Source organism: Epinephelus fuscoguttatus, linkage group LG14 (assembly GCF_011397635.1).
Source record: "Epinephelus fuscoguttatus linkage group LG14, E.fuscoguttatus.final_Chr_v1".
Taxonomy (NCBI): Eukaryota; Metazoa; Chordata; class Actinopteri; order Perciformes; family Serranidae; genus Epinephelus; species Epinephelus fuscoguttatus.
In genome coordinates, this window is record NC_064765.1 from 18,013,289 (window position 1) to 18,035,441 (window position 22,153).

The 22,153-nt window shown below is 42.8% G+C and overlaps 1 protein-coding gene across 1 annotated transcript in view; it reads left to right on the forward strand.

Moving 5' to 3' along the window:
* Nucleotides 1-20,529, forward strand: part of asap3 (ArfGAP with SH3 domain, ankyrin repeat and PH domain 3) — a 30,437-nt gene extending 9,908 nt beyond the window's left edge. Inside the window, exons 5-26 of the mRNA XM_049595644.1 lie at nucleotides 1,774-1,823; nucleotides 4,390-4,513; nucleotides 6,130-6,215; nucleotides 6,590-6,665; nucleotides 7,706-7,792; nucleotides 8,031-8,140; nucleotides 9,663-9,732; nucleotides 9,840-9,927; nucleotides 10,481-10,529; nucleotides 12,155-12,321; nucleotides 12,520-12,653; nucleotides 12,824-12,915; nucleotides 13,008-13,188; nucleotides 14,195-14,280; nucleotides 15,253-15,368; nucleotides 15,456-15,523; nucleotides 16,494-16,601; nucleotides 16,771-16,990; nucleotides 17,134-17,419; nucleotides 17,548-17,758; nucleotides 17,895-18,026; nucleotides 18,810-20,529. Of these exons, the coding sequence (XP_049451601.1) occupies nucleotides 1,774-1,823; nucleotides 4,390-4,513; nucleotides 6,130-6,215; nucleotides 6,590-6,665; nucleotides 7,706-7,792; nucleotides 8,031-8,140; nucleotides 9,663-9,732; nucleotides 9,840-9,927; nucleotides 10,481-10,529; nucleotides 12,155-12,321; nucleotides 12,520-12,653; nucleotides 12,824-12,915; nucleotides 13,008-13,188; nucleotides 14,195-14,280; nucleotides 15,253-15,368; nucleotides 15,456-15,523; nucleotides 16,494-16,601; nucleotides 16,771-16,990; nucleotides 17,134-17,419; nucleotides 17,548-17,758; nucleotides 17,895-18,026; nucleotides 18,810-18,884 (2,616 nt within the window). The 3' untranslated portion in view covers nucleotides 18,885-20,529. The remainder of the gene's footprint in view (nucleotides 1-1,773; nucleotides 1,824-4,389; nucleotides 4,514-6,129; nucleotides 6,216-6,589; nucleotides 6,666-7,705; nucleotides 7,793-8,030; nucleotides 8,141-9,662; nucleotides 9,733-9,839; nucleotides 9,928-10,480; nucleotides 10,530-12,154; nucleotides 12,322-12,519; nucleotides 12,654-12,823; nucleotides 12,916-13,007; nucleotides 13,189-14,194; nucleotides 14,281-15,252; nucleotides 15,369-15,455; nucleotides 15,524-16,493; nucleotides 16,602-16,770; nucleotides 16,991-17,133; nucleotides 17,420-17,547; nucleotides 17,759-17,894; nucleotides 18,027-18,809) is intronic.
* The last annotated feature ends 1,624 nt before the right edge of the window (nucleotides 20,530-22,153 follow it).

The window sequence follows — 22,153 nt, forward strand, 5'->3', positions numbered from 1 at the left end:
AAACCACACATGAATATGTAAATAATTGTAACCGCTTAGTTGCAGTAAAGTTTACTTAACACTGACTCCACTAACACAGCACGTGGGATAAGTTAACCTTCAGGGCTTTCTGCCCAAACCATCATCTGTTTCATAAAACTTCAGGAGTGTCTGGCTTAAAGCTCTGAAGGCAAACTTCTCCCAACAGCCGTAAAACATGGATTAACAACAACATCATTTAACAAATAAAATTCACCTTAATAATAACTGCCAGCATTCACAGACACATCAGTTGTTTTTTTGCTAGTCACCTATTGTTGGCTCAAGCATTCCTCTATTTAGAACTTATTAAATTACATGTATTATTAATACAGTTTCTATCTTAGCGTTGGTTTAAGTCTCTGCACCTCCCGACAGGTCAGCATAGATGAAATTCAGCTTGAATGCATGTTTTTTTTTTTTCAGCCAAACATAGTTGAAACAGAGCAGCTAATGTAGCTGTAGTGAGAAGTTAGCGGAGTGAGCTGCCCGACCAGGCAGCTAACGTTACGTCGCGTTTTATCTCATAACGGCATTGTTTACGTACGACATGTGCTCTGTCCCTTTTGTTACCCAAAATCCAAAATACTTCCACACTGCTGATTTATTCCTGAGTAAATAACACTATCCTCATCGTCTTTCTCTTGGCTGCTTGCTGTCTACCTGCCGCTGTTTGAAAATGACACAGACTTTCAAAGTAAAAGCGTATCCTAAAGATGACGATATGGGTCGATGTTGTCACATTGCATTGATGACACTGGATCGTTGTTCATTGAATCCGTTACACCCCTACTTACAAACTCTCTTTCTACCTCCTTACACTTGAATTTTGAGCAATTGATTTTCCAACAAAGAAACAAAACGCACAGTAAACAAAGTTAAAGATGAATTTGACTGATAGCTTTTTTCCCCCCAAAATCTTTCTATAGGTATCGCAATAATATTCTTATGTTAAGTGTTTTAGTCACCATATTGTTGTGGTGAAAATCTGATAGTGTGCCAGCCTGAATATAGACTAGATTAAAGAAGGTAACATTGGTGATACATCACATAATTATGGCAAAATATCCATATCTGGTCTTTTATTAAAAAATTGATTTTGTCAAGGTATAGTCAGGCTCTCCAGTGAATAAAGGACCAGCTTTTAGGTCAGCACCCACACTGATTTATTTTGAATGTGGGGCTTTGTGCTGTTCAGGAGTACAGATGCCTGTAGATGTGGACTCTACTGTCCAAAATAATTGAAATATCACAATGTAAAATCAGTTTCAGGGCAGATTTCCTCTTTAAGCGGGTAAGTCTGTCTGCCTGTGTCGCAGGCCGAGCTGAGCTTACTAAAATATTGGATAAGATGAGGCTGTTTATGTAGATTAATGTGTAAGACTGAGCTATGTTCAAATACTGAACTGATCTGTCTTGCCCAGTATTTGTCTTTTTGATTTGCCATGCAGACAGACTGGTGAGTAATACCAGGCTAATGCTTCTGTAAGCTCCTGTCACTGCCCTGTCTTTGAACCAGCTGATCCCACAGCTGAGCATTGCTTCACTTTAACTGTGAAGGAAGGCAAAGTGCTACTGAAATCCTGTTCAGCCAGATAGCAGTCGTTAGCCTAATGTGAGTAATCATATCTCTGTGCGTGGCCTGTCTTGCTCTGTTCAGATATACGCAGATAATAACCAGCACTGTGAAACACAGCTTCACCTGTGAACCATTACCCTTGTCATGTAAACGCTTATCTCTACTCTTCTCTACAGGAGCTCAAGAAACAGATGGAGAAGAGTTGGAAGGAGTATGATATAAAAATGTAATTAACCACACTCTCACACTTAGTTTGTTACCTCACATTCATATGGCTGAAACAGATGTTATTGCCTGAGGTGAATCACAATGCACATTTTCAGTTCTTGCTGGTCTTTTGCTGGGTCATAGACATTGATGTAACAGCAGAGGTTAATAGGATAATAGTTCACTGCCCATGGCCTTTCTCCATTACACTGCTATGAAATAAAACTGAAGCCTTGCACTCTGCAGACACCATTTGATCTCATTCTGACACTGGACAGTGGTTTAAAGTGTTTTATAATTTTTGTAAGGAGATTTCACCTCTCCCTTCTTGTCTTCATCCAACTTCCCATCCCCCCTCTCTCTGTATGAGGAAGGTGTTAGAGGGGGAAAACACTTAAAATGATCAAAAAGTTAATCATTACAGAAAGAGAGTTGAATCCTGCAGATTAAAGATTTGTGAAGTTTTTTGTGCACTTAAATGACTGGGGTTGTAGTCAACCAAAAAAAGTCCAGGTCAACATGCATTTTGCCTACTTGTTAACCAATTGATTGGTCTATGGGGAGAAAAGTTCTGTTTATTAGCTCTAGATAACTAAATCGACCACAGTGCACGCTACCTGGTAGCTCTGTGTGTCCAACAAGGCAGGGACACTTGCCTAGGTCAAGTAAACTCTGTGTTCGGGCAAGTGGAATGCCTCATTTAGTTGTCCGATAGTCTCGCTCACCAGACCTTTCTCAAGAAAAGAAAGGTCTGGCTGGGCCGACTCTCACTTTGAGATTGGAGAAAAAAACACCCCAGCTGCTTGTACTTCTTTCAGCCAATCACAATCGTTCTGGGCGGTGCCACAGCAACGGTGTGCTTGCAAAAATATTGCCGGGGGAAAACAGTTTTTGGTGTAACACGCCCACAAAAATATCGCCTACAGAATGCGAACCATGGCAGAAAAATGGCTACATCCCCGCAAGATCAAACACCGCAAAAGTTAGTAAAGGACGTGTTGAAAACGGTTGAAAACTGCTACACAACCGGAGGTGGTAGGGCGGGACTTCAACGGGTGGCTCGTTCCACCCAATGAGAGGCTGATCTCTGCAGCAAACTTCCGCCCACTCAGACTAGTTGTCCGATAGCCTGGTAAGACCATCCTGATGACAGGCTCAACATTCTGCTTACCTCTCTGTACCAGTCTGGACCTGATGCTGCCCCAAACACTTACCCGAAAAATTTAAATCCAATCAGGGCCAATCAGGGATCCACACCGTAGTTGCCAACATAAGCAGCCAGTCAGGGAATGTGTTGTGGTTGATGGTGCAAAATGCAAGCCACACCATGCCGGATTTCCGGCGTGTGGCGATCGGTGAGAAAAAACGGAGACCTCTCACTCTCAATCTATGGCTTTCGCTCCCAACCAGAGCAAAGTTAGGCTACTAGCCAATCAGAAGTAGATTGGAGCCTGAAATTTTTTTTTTCAGGCTTAGGATTTTTTTTTTTTTGCTGTCACCCCTGAAACAGTAATGCAACTCTAACGTTAGAAATAGGGACAGTAGAGACAAATAGAGTCAATAACAACAATTAAACAAAAACAAGAGAATGCAAACGTAGAGTTTCTCGGAGGAAAAGATGTTTTCGCTGTTCTTCTGACTGGATTTTGTAAATGCTTGATTTATCATCTGGCTCCGTTGGTGGTGAAGATGTTCCCCTGTGTTTTTTTTTATGCTGATTGGCTGAAGAAGTTTATCTATCGAGGCCTGTGCCCCGGCCCGCTCAAAATGTTTGGGGCAGGATTGACTCCAGACTGATACAGAGAGCAAAACAGAATCTTGAGCTCACATCATCAGGATGGTCTTACTGGGCTAGTTGTCCAATTAGGCAAGTGAAATATAAAAGTGATGTATAATGTTACATTTAAAAATAACTTGTGTATAGTATCGCTGAACCTGAGGTTTTTCTAGCTGAGCTGAGAATTGGACATACTGGAGGACGACAACATCGTAGACAGCATAATGTCACTAACGCCAAATTCTGCATGTCAGAAACCTACTTTGCTTTGCCCAGAAGCTAACATTAGCTGTCCTGGCGCTCCAGTGAGGGCTCGTGTGATTGCATCCCTTTCAGTAGCTTTGCAATCCAGCCTTGAATTGTGGTGTCTTTGTAAAATAAATCCATGAAGTTAAATCTGACACTGGGTGTCTTTAATGATTATTTATCTGTTTTCTGGTTAAAAAATTTGAGCTGAAAAATGTTTAGCTTTGGAGAAATCGCTGCGCTCTTCGATGTCACTTTTACGCAGATGTCCCAGTCACAGTGGAGAAGGGGCGGGACAAATACCACAAAGATTGTCACAGATCTTCTGGTGCTAAACATAAGCAACTGGTGTTTTCAGCTGAGGAATAAAAACACTTTTGTGGACACATGGCCCTTATGAAAGCAACACCAGCAATTGTTTGACCAGTGACAGTTGGGTCAAACCAGAGCATGTCGACCAACAGTCAACTAACTGACCAGAAGATATAAGCCTTACAAATGCCTAAGCATAACGTTCTTTCTTTTTCACTTTTGCTCTTTATATTTTCCTCTCCCCCATCAGAGGGAAGCTAGAGAAGGAGAGGAAGGAGAAGACCAGGCAGCTGGGTCTGATCAGGACGGGAGGATCAGACGGAGAGGAGGACATGGAGCGAGAGAGAAGGACCTTTCAGCTGCAAATGTGTGAGGTGAGGGATTAGTGCCAGTCAAAATACCAGACCCGCACACCTTTCACATACCTGAAGTGATGATTTACTTCACACGGGTGGTCTGCTTTGTGGATTCCATATTCCCTCAACGGTCGACAGATGGCTGGGGTCGAACCCTTTTGTGTCTCTCCAGTAATTCCTATGATGGAAAAAAAACTGTTTTTTAGAAAGTCAAACATGAGTTTAATTGGTTGTGTCTTGTAGAGCTCTGTCACACACATTAGACAGTGCAGTTCAAAGGCAGATGAAAATACTTCATGAAAGCTAAAATTGGAGTAAGTTCTTTGGAAACGCATTGGCTGTGCTGGTACATACAGGTGGTGCAGTGCCAGCTACATGTGTTGGTGCACATGTGGCTGGAGAAAACCCTGAGAAAAAAAAGGTTTAATCCTGACTGAGACCAGCTGTTGAGACAAAGAGGAGAGGCAGGGGAAATGGAATTTCCACTTGTTGCAAGCCGCCCCACCCCCCCCGTCACCATCAGCACATCTTAAATTTCACTTTGATTTCCATTAGTCCTTATATGACATACACTTTTAGTAATGAGTGGATCTTCAAGTGTTTAAAAATATATCTTAATTGTGACGGGGTTATGTGAACTGCATATATTCTAATCCTCACTTGTAGGAAAATAAGTGTCATGGACTGTTGTTCCTTTGGCTACGGCAACACTAAACCCCTGAGCTTGCCTTAGAAGGATTTACTGCACAAACCTGCTACTTTTAAATATCCCATTGAGAGAGACTCTCACTGCAGCCTGTTTTATTTTGTTCTGACAATGTTGGCGTGCAACCTCGTTCTGTGGACAATAAATAAGGTGCAGACTTCCATCTGCGTCACCGGTAATGAGGAAACACAGTGAGTGCTGGACGGAGCAGTGAGTGTCAACAACCCCGCCCACATTCAAGGGTGCTGTTTGAGGTGGAAAAGCTGAACGGACCTAGGGTCTAGGTACCATGTCTGAAGGGTTACTGTTGGTTCCAAAGGTACCATACCGAAAGTGTTTGGTGGACACAGGGCTTTACTGCAAGCTGGCCAACAGTTGGTGTGGCAACGTCACTTTCACTTTGACGAGTCGAAATGGCTTCACATATGTGGTCAGAAAAGCCTTGACTTCACTGCTGGTCCATTTGTCCGTGTTGTTCCCTTTTTTTGTTATGTTATTTGTGTCATCTGTTGTTTACATGGTTAACAGGTTTTTAAAAATGGGGGTTGCCAGTGTTACATCACCTGTGTTCGACCAATCACTGCACAGTTAATTCACTTATGGTTCCTCTTGTGCTTGGAGAGTACCTACTCTAAAATAGAAGCTAAAAAAACTCCCTCAAAACAGCGTTCTAAGAACCACAATCGTTCCTTGTTCTTGCGGTGCAGACACAACAAAACAGAGGGGTTCTTTGAACTATGCAAAAAGTTCCCCCGGTCTGAAAATGCCTTAAGATGAGCCTTAAATTATGGGTACTGAAAAATGAAGGATTTATTGGATGCCTCATTTTCATATTCAGGCTTTGTGTTTTTGTGGATCCATCTGGCCTGCTCCTTTGAGAGCTGCCATTTCTGCAGCTGTTCTTAACTGTCTGTGTTTATGCTTTCAGTATCTTTTGAAGATCCAGGAGCTGAAGGTGCGTCAGGGCCCCGATCTTCTCCAGAGCCTCATCAAATATTTCCAGGCCCAGCTCAGGTCAGTCTCTGCCGACATCATTTTTTTACTGTCTTTTACCTCTTTGCCATTTTGTTCTAGATGTGAAATAGGAACAATGAATTATTTTTAAAAGTTTTCCTGACCTATAAAACATGTGGAATTGATTTGAATCCTACCTCAAGGTTTCCGTGAAAGATTCTGCATAATAGCTGAGGTTATTTGGTTTTTATTTTCCTTCTGCAAGCTATTATTACTGTTGTTAACTCTTTACTCATTCTGATAGCACCGAGGGTTTTATGTGGGAACAGAGTTGCTTATACAGCTTTAGCATGTGATGTTTTCGTTGGTGTGAACGAGGATGTGTGGACTGAGCTACCGTCATGACTCAGCAGTTGCTCTTTTTCTGTTCTCAGTTTCTTTCAGGACGGGCTGAAAGCTGCAGAGAACCTCGCTCCCTTCATCGAGAAGCTCGCTGCCTCTGTTCACACGGTAAACACACAGAAGCTGCTGCTGGTTTGTCTCCTCACCTGCGTTATATCAGCCAGTGTTTATAAGGGCAGATGTTAGTCATCTAATGTCTGCAGACAGTTTTGCTATTACCTAGAATTTGTCATGATTAAGAGGTCAGAGGTGAGGGTCTGTGGCTGCTGCTGTTGTCCTGACTCAAACTGATGTTATCAAAAAACACATGAACAGACATACTGATGTTATTAAACTCCCAAATTCACCCCTACACACACACACTTTTTCCCACTTATCGGTCACAATAGGTAAAACTGTGTCCAAGAAGGCACTTACTTGAAGCTCTCGCTATAAATCATGTTGTGTTTTAGTACCTCCTATAGCATATTCTGTTATTCCTTCACAACAGCCAAAACCTCAGCCCCCCCTCCACCTCCTCCCTTCCCCTTTCCTCTGAAACTCCCCCCTCAGCTGAACCCACAGGCAGACTTATTGCAGCCTATTCCCAGAAATACTTCCCCCTATTTCCAGAAGATGAAACTGAAAGCATCCCTTATTTTCATTCCTTCCCCGGTGCACACCTATTTCTCCAACCACTCCGACTGGTTTCCAATCCCCACTCTGGATGGAGCTCTGGAAACAGGCTGTTAACTGTGATACTAGGAGCGTTAGAGGTTTTTCTGGTTCTGCATGGGCAGAACAGAGACCCGCTCAGACACGCCAGACCTCAGCCTCAAGAAGGAAATTCAGACAGATTCTGTGTGTTATGGGTCCCAGGAAAAAAAAATGTAGTCAGTCAGTTAAACTGACTAAATGTTGAATGCAACGTGCTGTTGCTGCTTTAATTCAAAATGCACAACCTCCTAGGACGACACACCCCGGTGCTGAGCTCTGTTCTGCATTATGTAGGCCATTACACAGAGCTCTGATGTACTGTCACTCCACACCCAATTCTTGGAATAAATTAAAAAAAAGAAACATTGCATATGATCAAATGAACATGGTGTTTTTCCAGCTAATTGTTTTTTATTGCTGCAATTCACTGGCTTTTATGGTGTGTGTTTTAGGTACGTCTGGACCAGGACGAGGAGGTGAAACAGCTCACTCAGCTGAGGGATTCTCTCAGATTACTTCTGCAAGTTGAGGGGAAAGAGGTATGCTTAGTTATAAAGCATCATTATAAACTCATTACATGTAAAGTGCCTTGATTTGGCATACTTTAGATCTACACTGTCTGTATGTGTTCTAAAAAGGCCAGTGGCAGACGCCTCTAATGCTAGCTAATGCTATCAGATTACCCTGTCTTGCCACAATTGTTTTATACTCTTTTACATGTTCAGAACTGGCTCGAAGCTTTTGAAGTAAAGTCCCAAATCTCTCTTTGTATCCCAGGAGTATCTGAACAGGAAGAACTCTGGCAACGGGTACAGCATCCACCAACCACAGGGCAACAAGAAGTATGGGACAGAGAAATCTGGCTTCCTGCTCAAGAAGAGTGATGGGTGTGTAAAAGCATTGGTTACAGCGTCTAAATGTCAGGTCACACGCAGTTATAATACAAGTATTGTAGTAGAATTGGAAACACATGGAAGACTAGATGGGATTAACATGCGTATTAAAATCAAAATCTGCTGCAAAGTCTATAAATAATCCTCTAACTTAAAGTGTGCAGCTCGTTAAGTGATAGCACAAGTAGTTTTGTTACTTTATTGTTGATATTTTAACAGATGAAAGCTTTTTAAATGTAAGAAAAGCTGCTGTCGAGAGCAGTAGCGATCACAGCTGGGTGAGGAGTAAGCAAGTAAGGCACGGAGAGAGAAGGGGGAATTCAGGCTTTGTCCACCCCACCTGGTCCTCATTATTGTGAGATGAAGATTCAAGCAGGGGCCCCTCCTGTGGAACTTATTGGCAGACTGGCTAACTGAGTGGATCCAGCCTTTGCGTCATGCACACACGAACGCACACACACACACACACACACACACACACACACACACACACACACACATTTAGAGCTAGATTACAGTGTGATAAGGAGAGGGGATGTGGTTCAGTAGGGTAAATGGGAGATGGGGGGAGACCAAACTTTCCTCAGGCCACTGACACAAAACAGAACACGTCCTCACTCCTCAGCCATTTTACCTGATTCAGTCAAGATAATGAAAAACAACAGTGAAGTGCTGTGAATCGGAGTAAGCCGAGCCAGCAGTGTGTAGATCTCCATTACTCCATCCAAGGGTATTTGTTAACACTTTTAACACAATGGGTGCTTTCACACCTGCCCTGTTTGGTTTGGTTCAATCAAACTCAAGTTTGTTTGCCCTCTATGTGCGGTTTGTTTGAGCAGGTGTGAACACAACAATCATACTTGGGTGTGCACCAAAAAAACTGGACCGAGATCTTCTTGAAGAGGTGGTCTCAGTCTGGTTACAAACAAACTCTGGTGCGTTCCGACCTTGATCCGCATGACACATTGTTTGGGTTAAACATGAGCATGTTACAGTCCTGGAGGATTATTAATGTGCACCTCCTCCTGTACTGCCTTAATATGCACATTCAGCACATCCAATGCATCAAAACATTGTTTTCTAGTTGGAGCCGCGCCTCGTTTTCAAACTGTATGGTTTGACTAAAATGAACAATGACAGCAATATAGTCCACGATGAGCAGCGCTAAAATCAACCTGCGTAGTTGTCCCTCCATTGAGACATTAGAAAGTGTCACATTTATCTTGCAAGTGTACTCTTCTTCAATGTTTTGTTCACTTCCTGGATTTTTCCCGCATGGACATTCTGACCAATCGAGCAGTTTTGTCACACAGGGCATTTGATCTGGTCCGCTTGTAAATGCTGCCGTGAGAACACGAACCAACTCTAGGCAATTAGTCGCTTATTCAGAACAAAGCAAGACAACTCTAGGTCTGAAAGCACCCTTAAAGCACTGCACAGAAATCATCCAGGTCCATGTTGTCATGCCAATAGTTTGTGTATGTAATCTGTGTTTTGTTGGCATCTCATCCTGCAGGATCAGGAAGGTTTGGCAGAAGAGGAAGTGTGGTGTGAAATTTGGCTGCCTGACCATTTCCCACAGTACGGTGAGGACACATGGGCTAAACTGCCACCAAGCATAAGGGAATCTGTAAACTGAAATCTGTCCAACTTCTCCAATACGTACTGACAGTAGCTGTGTTTGTGTCTTCAGATCAATCGACCACCAGCCAAGCTCAACCTACTGACCTGTCAGGTGCGACCGAACCCAGAGGACCGGAGGACCTTCGACCTGGTCACTCGTAGGTTCATTCTTAACCTTTGACCCTTCACACTTTACCCTTAACATGTGGTTAAAGACTCTAAAGCAGTGGTTCCCTACTGGTCCAGCCCTGGGGTCCAGATTCTCTTGTTTAATGGAACATTTACTTTGCCAGCAATTGATTTTGTTCACTCTACAACATTGTGTCCCAACTGGTTCGGCCACGGGGTCCAGATTTCTCCTTAGTCTTTAGTACAAGGTCCACACAGTTTAATACATTCAGCTTCATACTTCCATTGCGAACCACTGCTCTAAAGAGTCATGTGCAGTGCAGCTGTGTGCCTGTTTGGCTTCCACATTAATAGAAATTAAGATCAGACACATCTTATTTGAAATGAATGCCAGAGATTCCTCGTGATTAATCTCAACTGTTGTGACGTGACAAAGGGGTAGTTGTGTGCGTCATGTTTGTTTTATAGTCATGCAACCATTATTTCCACCAGGCTGTTAACTTTAAAACCCTGTTTACTTCTTAATTACTTGAGTAATTTATTTTCTAACGATGACTTACCACCATTTCCCCTTCTCCATAGATAATCGGACGTACCACTTCCAGGCAGAAGACGAGCAGGAATGTATGATGTAAGTGTTGAGAGCGCTGTTGGCTGCTACTCGATTCCCTTTCTTACCTCTTGTTTTTCTCTTTGTGTAAGCAAGTCGTTACATGTCATGCACCTTTATTCGAGCTCAGGCCTGTATAGGGAAGAAGCACTCAGAATGAAGAGAGGCATACAAAAGATAATAAAATAGAAAAATAGGAAAACAGAGGAGTGTAAATTCTGATGATGTATGCAGTGAAGAACAAGCAGGGCTGACAATACCCAAAAAGGGAGAGAAACTAAACCATGCAGAAAGAAAAGGCTGTCCTCTAGGAGCCCCCTGGCCCAGCTGCTTTTGGGTGGGACTTCTCTTTCCAGCCACAGACAGCAAGCAAGGGAACTTTTTGTTTTGTGATGTGGGGATTGAGGGAAGTGTATGTGGGGTTTTCTGTCCCTTACCCTTCCCTTGTGTGTGGGCCTTGAGGCAGATTCTTTGATGTGATGTGCTGTGAGTTTAGGGACAGAGAGAGATGGAAATGGTTTAGAGGGAAAAGTACCAAAGCTTCAGAAATGAAAGACATGGGGTTTAGTATGAGTCTGGGTGGTAGAGAACTCACGAAACTGAGAAAGTGAGAGTGATGATGACTTACAACGAGCACAAACACGTGCAAAACACATGGTGGAATACGTTTGATCTTCTGCGGAAATGACTGAGATGATCAGATCTTTATTTTCCTTGGTGCCACAAACTCTAGCTTTCCTTCAAAGTGAGCTCTTACAAAATGTGGAATTCGACCCTTTCGGGCCGGCTCAGACCAGGGTTCGACAACAAAACAGCTGTGCTCCATTGACTCTAATGCAGTTGTTTCAGATTTCCTTCATTTTCAGGCTGGTTTTGTGGATTTGGAGCTAAATGTTGTGCCTGGGGCACATCGTGTATTAATGATACTCGTTACCTGGAGAGGTTGGAAAAAGATATAAGTTTCTTCCCTGTTCCAAAATCAAACCCTGAAAAGTGTAGGGTTAGCTAGCTAGCTACTGAAGATATAGCCTACTGAATGTATACACATGCTGCTTTTGCTTTTTAATGATTATAACAGTGAAACAAAGACCAACCCTGCTGTACAGGAACCAGTGAAGGGAAGCACGGAAACTTTGCTGATGTTCAACCAGCTGTGTGTCATCGCATTGTGTGCAGATGAACGTTGTTTGACTTCCCCCAGAGATCCCTGCCCGATCATTGGCAGAGGTCCCGGTGGGAAGCCAAACACGACAAAGTTTCCCTTTATATTCATTGTCTTCTGTGGCGATCAGCAGTGATGTGGTGGTTCACTTTTACACTGTGATCTGTAGCCTATAGTTTGGCTTTAGCTTCTAACTATCTTTGTCTTTTTAACCTGTTGTTGCTGCTGAGTCAGTTTGACATCCTGGATATATCCTTCAAACACAGACTGTAGACCCCTCTGTCTGCTTCTCTCTGGAATCACTCTTTCAGTTTTCCAAAAATATGATAATATTTCTTCAGGGAGTGCCGTTAGTTACATTGTGGGCTCCATACTTACTGTGACAGCTTGTTGGACCATCACAAAGGGGCGAAAGGTCAATTGGAAAATAAATATTTGTCACTTTTATTAACTGTTTTCTGTACGCTGTGCACCTGTACTTTAGCTGGGTGTCAGTGCTGCAGAACAGCAAGGAGGAAGCCTTGAACACAGCGCTGGTAGGAGACCAGCTCCACGTCCAGGACAGCGGGCTCCAGGAACTCTCCAGAGCCATCATCGCTGAGCTTCGACACATGCCTGGCAACGAGGCCTGCGCCGACTGTGGAGCACCAGGTCAGCCAGTTATTGATGATAACTGCATAATTAAATGAGGAAATACATCACGGGATAATATTTTCTGTTGAGTTTTAATTATTTAATGAGCGGGACAATAGTCATAGCCAACAACATTTATCAATCCCAGCTGTGTTTGTAGAGTGTTAATGGCTTCCTAACAGTCCGCTGGCTTCTTTTTTGCTCTGCGTGTCTCAGATCCAACATGGCTGTCGACCAATCTGGGCATCCTGACCTGTATCGAGTGCTCTGGCATTCACAGAGAGCTGGGTGTCCACTACTCAAGGATCCAGTCGCTCACTCTGGACCTGCTGAGCACCTCTGAGCTTCTGGTACTAAACACACACATGGAAACACACACACAGCACACACAAAAACAGACACAGTCCAGATGGATTTTGTATTGTCAGGGTTTCCTAATTAGACACATGATGTAACTGTCTGCTTTTCATCGAATACTTTTTATGTGACATCTTTGTGGCTGCATTGTGTGTCGCTTCAGTTGGCTGTCAGTATTGGCAACACCAGATTCAATGACATCATGGAGGCAGGCCTTCCAAATGACTCTGTCAAACCACTGCCACAAAGCGACATGTGAGTCCCTGATTTCTTTTACACCAACAATCCGATTTGGTGATTTATGTTTATTGTATTTTTTATTAAAAATAATTTAATCTAACCACCAGGAATGCCAGAAAGGAGTACATTGTGGCAAAGTACGCTGAGCGTCGGTACGTCCTGCGTAAAGAAGAAGCAGACCCCGGTCGGCTGTACGACGCTGTGCGGAGCCGTGACCTCACTTCTCTTCTACAGCTCTACGCTGAGGGAGCGGACCTCTCCAAACCCCTCACGCTGCCTGATGGACAGGTGAGGATAATTTACAGCCACAAGTGGATTTCAGCACCAGCATCTCCTCGTTCCTGAAATGCGTCCTCTGTTGTTGTGGGAACACACGTAATAAATTCATATCATCTTCTGACACATTTAAACTCCCAGAGTTGTCATGCATTTAGGATTCATGACCGCTGCATCCTGACAAGGCCCAGCTTGTTTAAAGCCATACATACATTTATGAAGTGTTTCAAAAAGTTACTAACATGATGCTGTCAGTTTAGAAGTGTGGCTGAAATGGCTAAAATAGAATCAAATCCTCCTAGTGTTCAATAAATGCCACCACATACAGTATGTAGGAGGTGTGTGGATAGTTACAGTATGTGAAGTATGTGTTAATTGTCCTCTTGTGTGCATGGTTGATGTGGGTGGGTAGTCAAAGGCCCTCCCATCTCCTCTGGCCTCTAATTCAATCTTTTCCCCCTTTATCTCTTCTCACCCACTCATCTCGTTTCCCCCGCCTCTGCTGTCTCTCCTCAAACGCCTCATCTTCTTGTCTTTAATCACGTTCTATCCTCCCTGTCATACACTTCCTGCTCAGCTTAACCAGCCTGTGTAATAGTGCGCTGACTTCCCCGTGTGTGTGTGTGTGTGTATATGTGTGTGTTTGTTTGTGTTGGTAGGCCCTCGTTTATTATTTCAGCTTTTAGGTCAGGGCTCGCGTCTCGAGAGAACAAGTGAGACAAGCTCATTGAATTACGAAGGCATTTCTCTCTGTCTTCAGCCCTTCCTTTTGCACTTCACACAAACAGATGATGCTTAAGGCTGCAGGCATGTGTTCACTTTTTAACACACAAACGGGTTTCACAATCAGCTGCTGACATTAGCGTCTCTGGTATTCTAGTAGCATGTCTTTACACTTGAATGTCAGATACAAATTGCAGTCACTCGAGGCCACTGACTAACAGTGAGAAAGGTTTTGTACAGATGGACTGAGGGTCAACAGTTTGGCCTCATCTGTGCTCTTTTCTTCCTGTTTCAGGGGATCAAAGAGACAGCTCTCCATGTTGCTGTGCGTCAGGAGGAAAAAAGCTCCCTGGCGTTGGTGGATTTCCTCTGTCAGAACAGGTCAGGCACTCACAAGTAGTCCTCTATGATTCTTATCTTCTTTGCTTCAAAATGACTCAGCCCTGATCAGTATTGTTTGACTTGCTTGGTTGCAACAGTGTGAAAGTTTCATGGTAACCATCTCGGAAAAATCTCACGGTGTCACAGTATTACACAATTATTCTTGTTATTATTGGCTACAATGAAAACTGAAGGGTTCTTTTGGTTGAACAAACTTGATACCTGCCGGCAAAGCAGTAATGATTGTGCTAAGTGGCTAATGGGCATGTAGCTACTTCCATGTTTCAGATGATACGTCATGTTTGTAGTCGACCAATGAAGATGAGTTTACGTATCACCTTGGGTTCGTCCTTCACCTTCTCAAAATGATCCCACACTTTGGATTTCCTGCCCGACATGTTATTAACTAGCCTGTGGGATAACCATAGGTACCAGCCCTGGAAATTAGGGGCAATACACATTAAACTAGAAATGTGAGCCTTGTTTGTGCCAGCTTTCAAGAGCGTAGCTCTGCACTAACATGATCAACTTTTCCATATTTATCAGACTGAATATTTACAGAAGAAGGGAAAGATATCTGTCGGCTGTGATTGGTTTGAAACCTGACTCCTGTCTGACTGCTGAGTGCGGCCTCTTCCCGTGTCTGTCCTTTCAAATTAAATTCCCACATGGTCCAGTCATATAGGTTTTGATTTATTTTGACATGGCGCAGCTCCAAATAGAGTTTTGCGACTAAGCGACCAATGAAATCTTGCCGACTAATGACCTTTCTGGTCGACTACCGTTTGGTAGACTATTAGGGGGCAGCCTTATACATGAAATAAAGGTGAGATTTTCTGTCCGTTTGCATTTATTTACCAGTATAACCATCAATTTTCATACCACAGTACAATCATGAAATCTTTATACCACTGCAGCCCAGCTTAAAAAGCTGGTAACACTATCTGATTATACTGTGTGTTAACTTTACAGCAACTGTCTGGAGAAGAGAACAGCAGAAGGAAACACAGCTCTTCACTACAGCGTCCTGCATCACAAGCCCGAGTCTCTCAAGTTACTGCTTAAAGCAAAGGCATCCCTACACACAGGTACCTTTAGCTCTGTTAACGCTAATTCTCTTTCACACAGTGCAATAAAGACATACTTAACCATTTCTTCATTTTAATCTCTCATAGTGAACTCTGCAGGAGAGACGGCCCTTGATACCGCACGGAGGCTGCAGCACATGCAGTGTGTAGAGCTGGTGAGACACTACTTTCTCTCCTTTCTTTTAAAGTCTAACTTTAATTCATAATGTCAAGGAACACACACAGTCAGGAGGTAAATTCAGCCGAGGAATCGAGTTGCAACATTTAAAATGCCTACCAGAAAGCCAGCTCCAGAAGCAAAACAAGACAACTTCCACAGCTGGAAACACTACCTTGAAAAAACTCCCCGTGCAGCAAAGCTCTGCAAAGGACTCACTCCCAGGACAAAGAATCTTATCCTCATCAGGTCCCAGTGTGTATCATTTATAAACTGGTTTTATTTTCTTACCGGCCATCTGCCCTGCTGAATCAGACCTGGCTTGTGTAATATCCTGTTTGATTGTGCACAGCTTTTAAAATTCACCCTGTTTACTTAGTGGCTGAATTAATTTCATTTTTATTGAGAGTATCTTTTTTTATTATGAGAACTGCAATGAGGTAGGACTCACAGAGACTCAGAGGAGACTTTCTGTTAGTGATTTTATCTGACCTGCTTTGCTCTTTCGTGGTTGTTTTTCATTTTTTGAAACATCTGCTGAACCTAAGGTCACACTGACCTTACGACCAAACAATACGACTGATCATTTCCAGTCATAAGGGACTTTTTAGTAGCAGATTTTCCCAAAATTAGATAAGGATTTGTGATATATTGTGTTGACATCATTTAAATTCCCCCCTTTTTCCCCTTATCTCATTGTTTCTATGTTTCAGTCTTAAAATATCAAACAGCTAATACAGAAGCATTAAAATATTTGTACTTATTTGTACCTTAATTCCCAAAACTGCGATCCCAGAACAGCCAAGAACCGAACCACTCCAGTAAAGTAGTAGAAATGAAGCTTAATTGATAGAGCAAACTACAGTTACTGCATCAAAGCTGGTATTTGTTTAGTACTGGATGTGTGTCGTAATGTGTGTAAGGGCATATTTTAAGTGTTTGTGCTTGTGTGTTTGTGTGTGTTTTAGTTGGAGCTGGCCCAGAGTGGGAAGTTTAACTCTCAGATCCATGTGGAGTTCATGTGGGAGACACAGTCCCAGGAGTTTTACGACAGCGAGGATGACCTGGATGAGAGGGTAAACAAAACGCACACATCCAATCTCATTACTGCCTTTGTGGCTCTGCCAGGAACAGTATCGGGGGTTTCCACTGCAAGAGAAAAAGGGATTAAAAAGAAAATGACACAAAGAAACTTTAGGGAAGAATATAGAAATTAACTTTGGTCTCCTGTCCGCTTTCTTCCAGGTGAGCCCCTTACCCAAAAAACACTCTCCCCCTCAAAATGGAGGTGGTGGGAGTGCCTTTGCCCGCTGGAGTACAGCTAATGGTGCCAATGGTAACCCTGCAAGCAGGCCTTGTCAGACATATGAGAATCTAGACTTCTTATACAGAAATCCTCCAGTCAACAGCGCCCCCTCTGGAGCATCAATGCCACCGCCTCTGCCAGCTAAATCCATCCAGAGAGGTGAGCTGTGAAGTGAAGGGATTAATGAGGTTACATTTAATTAGATTTTGTTTAGGATAGCATGCACTGCTGCCAACACAGTTAAGATACAATTATACAGTGTTGCTCCTCTTCTAATGGTTTATATTTCTTCCCCTCCACAGGTCGCTCAGACCCCCAGATTTCGGTCTCGCCACAGGAAGGCACCCCCATTCCACGCCGCTGCTCCAACCCTGCCTCTCACTCCTCCAGTCCCCAGACACAGGCAAGACAAAGACCTTCTTCACCCAACACAGAAAACCAAGCGGGGAAACCACCCAGGTCTCCACATGGACAGGGAGCTGTGCTGCGGGGACATAGGCAGACCTGGGACGGCCAACCTGCTGCAAGTTCTGGGTCTCAAGGCAATGTCACGCCAACATCGTCTCAAAGTCACATAGGGCCTGTCAGGTGAGACAGCACTGTTTCCTATCCCTATGACAATCTTCGTTACTGCACAGATGAAAATGATCATCCAGCAGTTTTGTCACATTAAAAAACAACTCTTTAGCAATATTTCCTGTGACTTCTCCTTCCAGTTCAGAGAAGACCACATCGTATCGTCGGACCAGCAGTGGAGGAGGCAACCAGGGGAAGTGTGGCGTATTGTCTCCCTCCTGTGTGGGCAGCCAGGAGGAGCTGTACTGCAGCTTAGTGGGGAACGGACCAGGCCTCACACCAGCACCCGCTCCAGTGGCACCACCCTCACCTGCCGTGACCTGTGTCCCACGACCCCGCAGGAATGCCATGGTATAAACACACAGAAACCCCTTTTCATTGTGTTCAGCCTGTAGTTGAAGAAAAAAAGAAAAAAAGCTGTGAGATTTCACAGTCAATATAAATCTGCTGGTGGCACACTGGAAAATATATCTCATGTCTCCTCCAGGTGTCTGGCAGCAGGCCACATCAGAAGCGTGTCAAGGCTTTGGTGGACTGCAGGGCAGTCAGCTCTGAGCAGCTCGCTTTTTTCAAAGATGAGATCATTGTGGTCACAGCCACTAATGACCCCCACTGGTGGGTAAGTGCAACTACAACTTCTTTGTTCCTTGATGGTGCTCTGTCCATTTCTCGTGGGCGTCACTGTGAAAGATTTAACAGGAAGTTAAATATATAACACCGACTTTAACCTTGTAATTCTTGCACTATGTGCACCTCACACATGTATATATGTACAGTTAAAATTCTCCCACCTATTTAAGGTATTGTTGGTGAGGAGTGGATTGGGATTAACCCTTTGAAACCTGAGCAAATTGGCTTGGTTTATTTTAAAAACATGGGGAAGAAGGCAAGAAGAAGTGAAAGAAGAAATGACCCTTAAAAATAGCAACAAATCATTGAAAAATAAGAATAAAAAATTCTAAATTAATTGTAAAAAAAAAAAAAATTAAAAACAAGAAAATTAGTTAAATAAATAAATAAATACATTTAAAAAAAAAAAAAGTAAAAACAAAAAAAAAAAAACCAAGGAAATTACCCAGGGAAAAAAGAGCTTAAACATTATAATAATTATGTAGCCTAATTTTAGATATATAATAATGATAATTATAAATATAGTTTTCTTTATTCCTTAGCTTTTTAAAAATAATTTTCTTAATCTATTAATTTTTTGCAATTTGTAGAACATTTCTTACCAAGTTGCTCATTGCCTTTTTTCCCATGTTTTTTTTTTTTTTTTTAAAAGAAATTGCACCAATTTTCTCAGAGTTCAAAGGTTTAGATACTTGTGAAAGGCATCTGAAAGCAGCCCCAAGTTTCAAAGGGTTGATAAAGTAATCTATATATCTATCGATGTCCTTAACAGGTTGGTCACATAGAAGGGGACACATCCAGGAGTGGGACGTTTCCTGTCAACTATGTACACAAGCTAACAGACTGAAGGAACGTGGAAATATGGAAGCAACAGAGGATCAGAACCAGCGCGGGATACTTACTGAAGAGTTAACGTCATCACACAGTGGGTTTTATCTACAGGAGAGGACAGTGAAATTCTCCTCGAGTCAGACTGGAGATTATTTCCACATGAGGATATAGTAGCCAAAAGACACCTGAGGGTATATATGGCACTGTTTTAGGAATTTATACCTTTTAACATTTACTCATTCTGGAAACCAGCGAGGGAATGGACATCTTTTAGAGCCCCATAAAACTTCTTATTCAAGGACAGCGTTTTCCCCCTGTTGGTCTATCCTTGGTTTTTTAACTGCAGTTGCCTAAAACCAGGAACCACTATTAATAGGTACGAATGCATTTGTGGCTGGGGTAGAAACTGCTCTCATCCAGTTAACCATTAATGATGCATTGTTTTAAAGATGTCTATAGTGATCAAGGAATTGTAACTAGAGGTGAAACGTACCTGCAGGGCAGAACCCTTTAATGCACTTTAAACTCAAGAAGAAGAAATCTTCTAGAGAGTTGGCAGAGCTGTAAATGTGCACCCAGCCAGCTGCTGTAAATGGGGATGTAGCTGCTTTTTGTTCTGAACGGAAACCGTTTAGCCTTTTAAATCTCAGCGGACTAAGACTTGGATTGAAGGTTTTGAACCTGCCCAGTGTGTGTTGCAGCCTGCCCCGGGGCTCTGAAAGTGGCTCCGTGCCTGCCAGTCTGTCTCCAACGAAACGGCAGGCTTCTGGGCAGAGATGTGAAACTTTAGCTCAGCCATCATGACCCTGGGCACAGCTCACTGGCTGCAAGGAGAGCGGAGGATCCAGTTTCTTCTGGCTCCAGGCATCTGTCTCTGGAGAACCTGGAATAACGACAGTGCGTTATAAAAAAAAAAAAAAGAGAGAGAGAGAAAAGACTCTCTGTTCAACGAGGAAATGGCACTTAAAGAGAGCTTGTTAGTAACAGCACCCCCACTGCAGTCATTTGTTCAGTGAACACACACTCACTGGTGCCACGTGTGCATCACACATGATATACACAAGCACACTTGCACTTATTGTACACACAGACTAGCTTCCAAGATTTAGGATCCTTTAGGAAAGTATGGAACTGTTCCACTTTTATACTAGTAACACATTTCACCGCTCTCACACAAACTTGTACATACTGAAAATGTCCACTGATGTACAGTATATATCACATGTTTCTCATCTGTTCTGCATTATAAAAGGATTGTATCATTACAGGTAGTGTTACTTTGTGTTGGTAATGTCATGTGTCCTCTGTTCTGCTTCATTAGTTTTCTTAACAGCTGTCAGAGAGAAAAAAAACAAAAGGGAATAGACACAGTTGCATAATCAGTGTTCAGAGAGGATCCTGTCTCAGTGAACTGCAAACAAACACCGACAGTGATGGGTAAAGGCGGACAGGAAGCAGGTGTTCACTTTAAATCAATGCTGAGTTTGAACAAACAAGTCTGTTTGCAAGTCACTGTTTCTGCCGCTGTTGTGTTGTGAAGCAGGGGGTGAATGCATTAGAGTACAACTGTAAGTAGGAACTGTCAAATGTAAACCATAATACATTAACTCATTATATTTGTAACATAAAACACATTTAATAAAGTGCTGTACAGTCTTTAATAGTGTAATCAAGGTGATGTTTTGTGTATCTGGGGTGAGGAAAGTGACCTAAGCCATGTAGTGTGGCTGTCTTTAAGTCAGAGCACTGCTACAGACCAAATGTACTGACTCCTTAATGCTCAACACAAGCACACGTCTCTTAAATTATTCAGTGAGTGAGGGCACATAAAATCTACTTCCTAGTACTGTGTACCAACGTGTATAAAACTCATTGTGACAGGGGTTAGTGGCGATGATTATGCTGCTTATGCAAAGGGTTTAAAGAAAGCGCTGTCTTAAAAGGACCGCATTAGTCTGAGTAAAACAACCTTGGATAAATAAACATCGTCCAGAACAAAACTGAGTAACGCTGAACGAATGTATATACATTTTGACAGCTTTCACTTCTTCCTGCCATTTCTGGCTTCCTCCTTTTATCCTTTGTTCTTCCCTAAAGCTAAATCTCTCCCTCCATCTTCCTTGGCAGTCTTCCCTGCAGCTCTCTGTCCTCCCAGCCTCATTTTGTCTCCATCCGGATGTTAATTCTGATCCTCTGTACCAGAGCTAGGATGATGAAATTCCAACCTGTCACTTACACTTACATAACTCACCTCGCTAACAGCCAGGATGATAATGCCACGGCCTATTCTGCTCCGTCAACTGAATAGCCCATACACACATCCAATTCACCATCACCATCAGGGCTGCCCTTGTGTTTACATACTGCACAATAAAAGTATTAATTCACTAATGCCCTCATCCATTTTATGTTTATTCATAGAAATATACCGTAATTCAGTGTAATGTACACGCTGTGGAGTATAACAGTAATCCATGAAATGTATAGTAAAGCCTGCACTAATCTCTGGATTTTAATGCCCCTGGGTGGAAGAGAAGTATGGCTGGAGTCTATTATTAGCTTTTTTTCAAGAGGCAAGCTCTTTGCAGGAATCCTGAAGTAGAATGTAATACCTTTAAAGACCTTTTGTAATACTCTCCTTATAGTTTCAGAACTCATCGCCACTTTTAGTTTAAACCAGTTACATCAGCAACACGCTTTACCTCACATTTACAACACACAATATATTGATTGTAAAATAGCACGTGAGAATGACCTGAGTTACTAAACAAATGCAAGGTTTATTAAAGACTTAAATTTACACTTTATATAGTGAATTAATGCACAGAACACCATTCACTGTTCTGTGCATTAATCGTGTATGAAGTATGAGGATGATGATGACATCCGCACTTTGGCCTGACGTCCTGGTTCCCCCTTGCAGTAGCATATTCCTGAGGCAGCATTGAAAGGCCCCCGTCTCCCACACTAAGGTTAGCAACCATAACGACAGAGTTATCCTTCCTGTACATATGACAAACCTCCAACCTTAGAATTTCAAAGCAGCTCTTTATCATGATTTGGGATGACATACTATACCAGGGGTAGGCAGCCTGTGGCTCCGGAGCCACATGTGGCTCTTTAGCCCCTGTCCAGTGGCTCCTTGAGCCTTTGAGAAAAGAAGTCTATGGCAATTCATTCTATAAATCCAAATGTTGCTGAACCTCGATAGCAGTGGCTGGTTAGCTATGGATGCCAAATCCAAAAAAGTAAATTGAATAAAATAGAGAATGTAGTAGTGCGTGG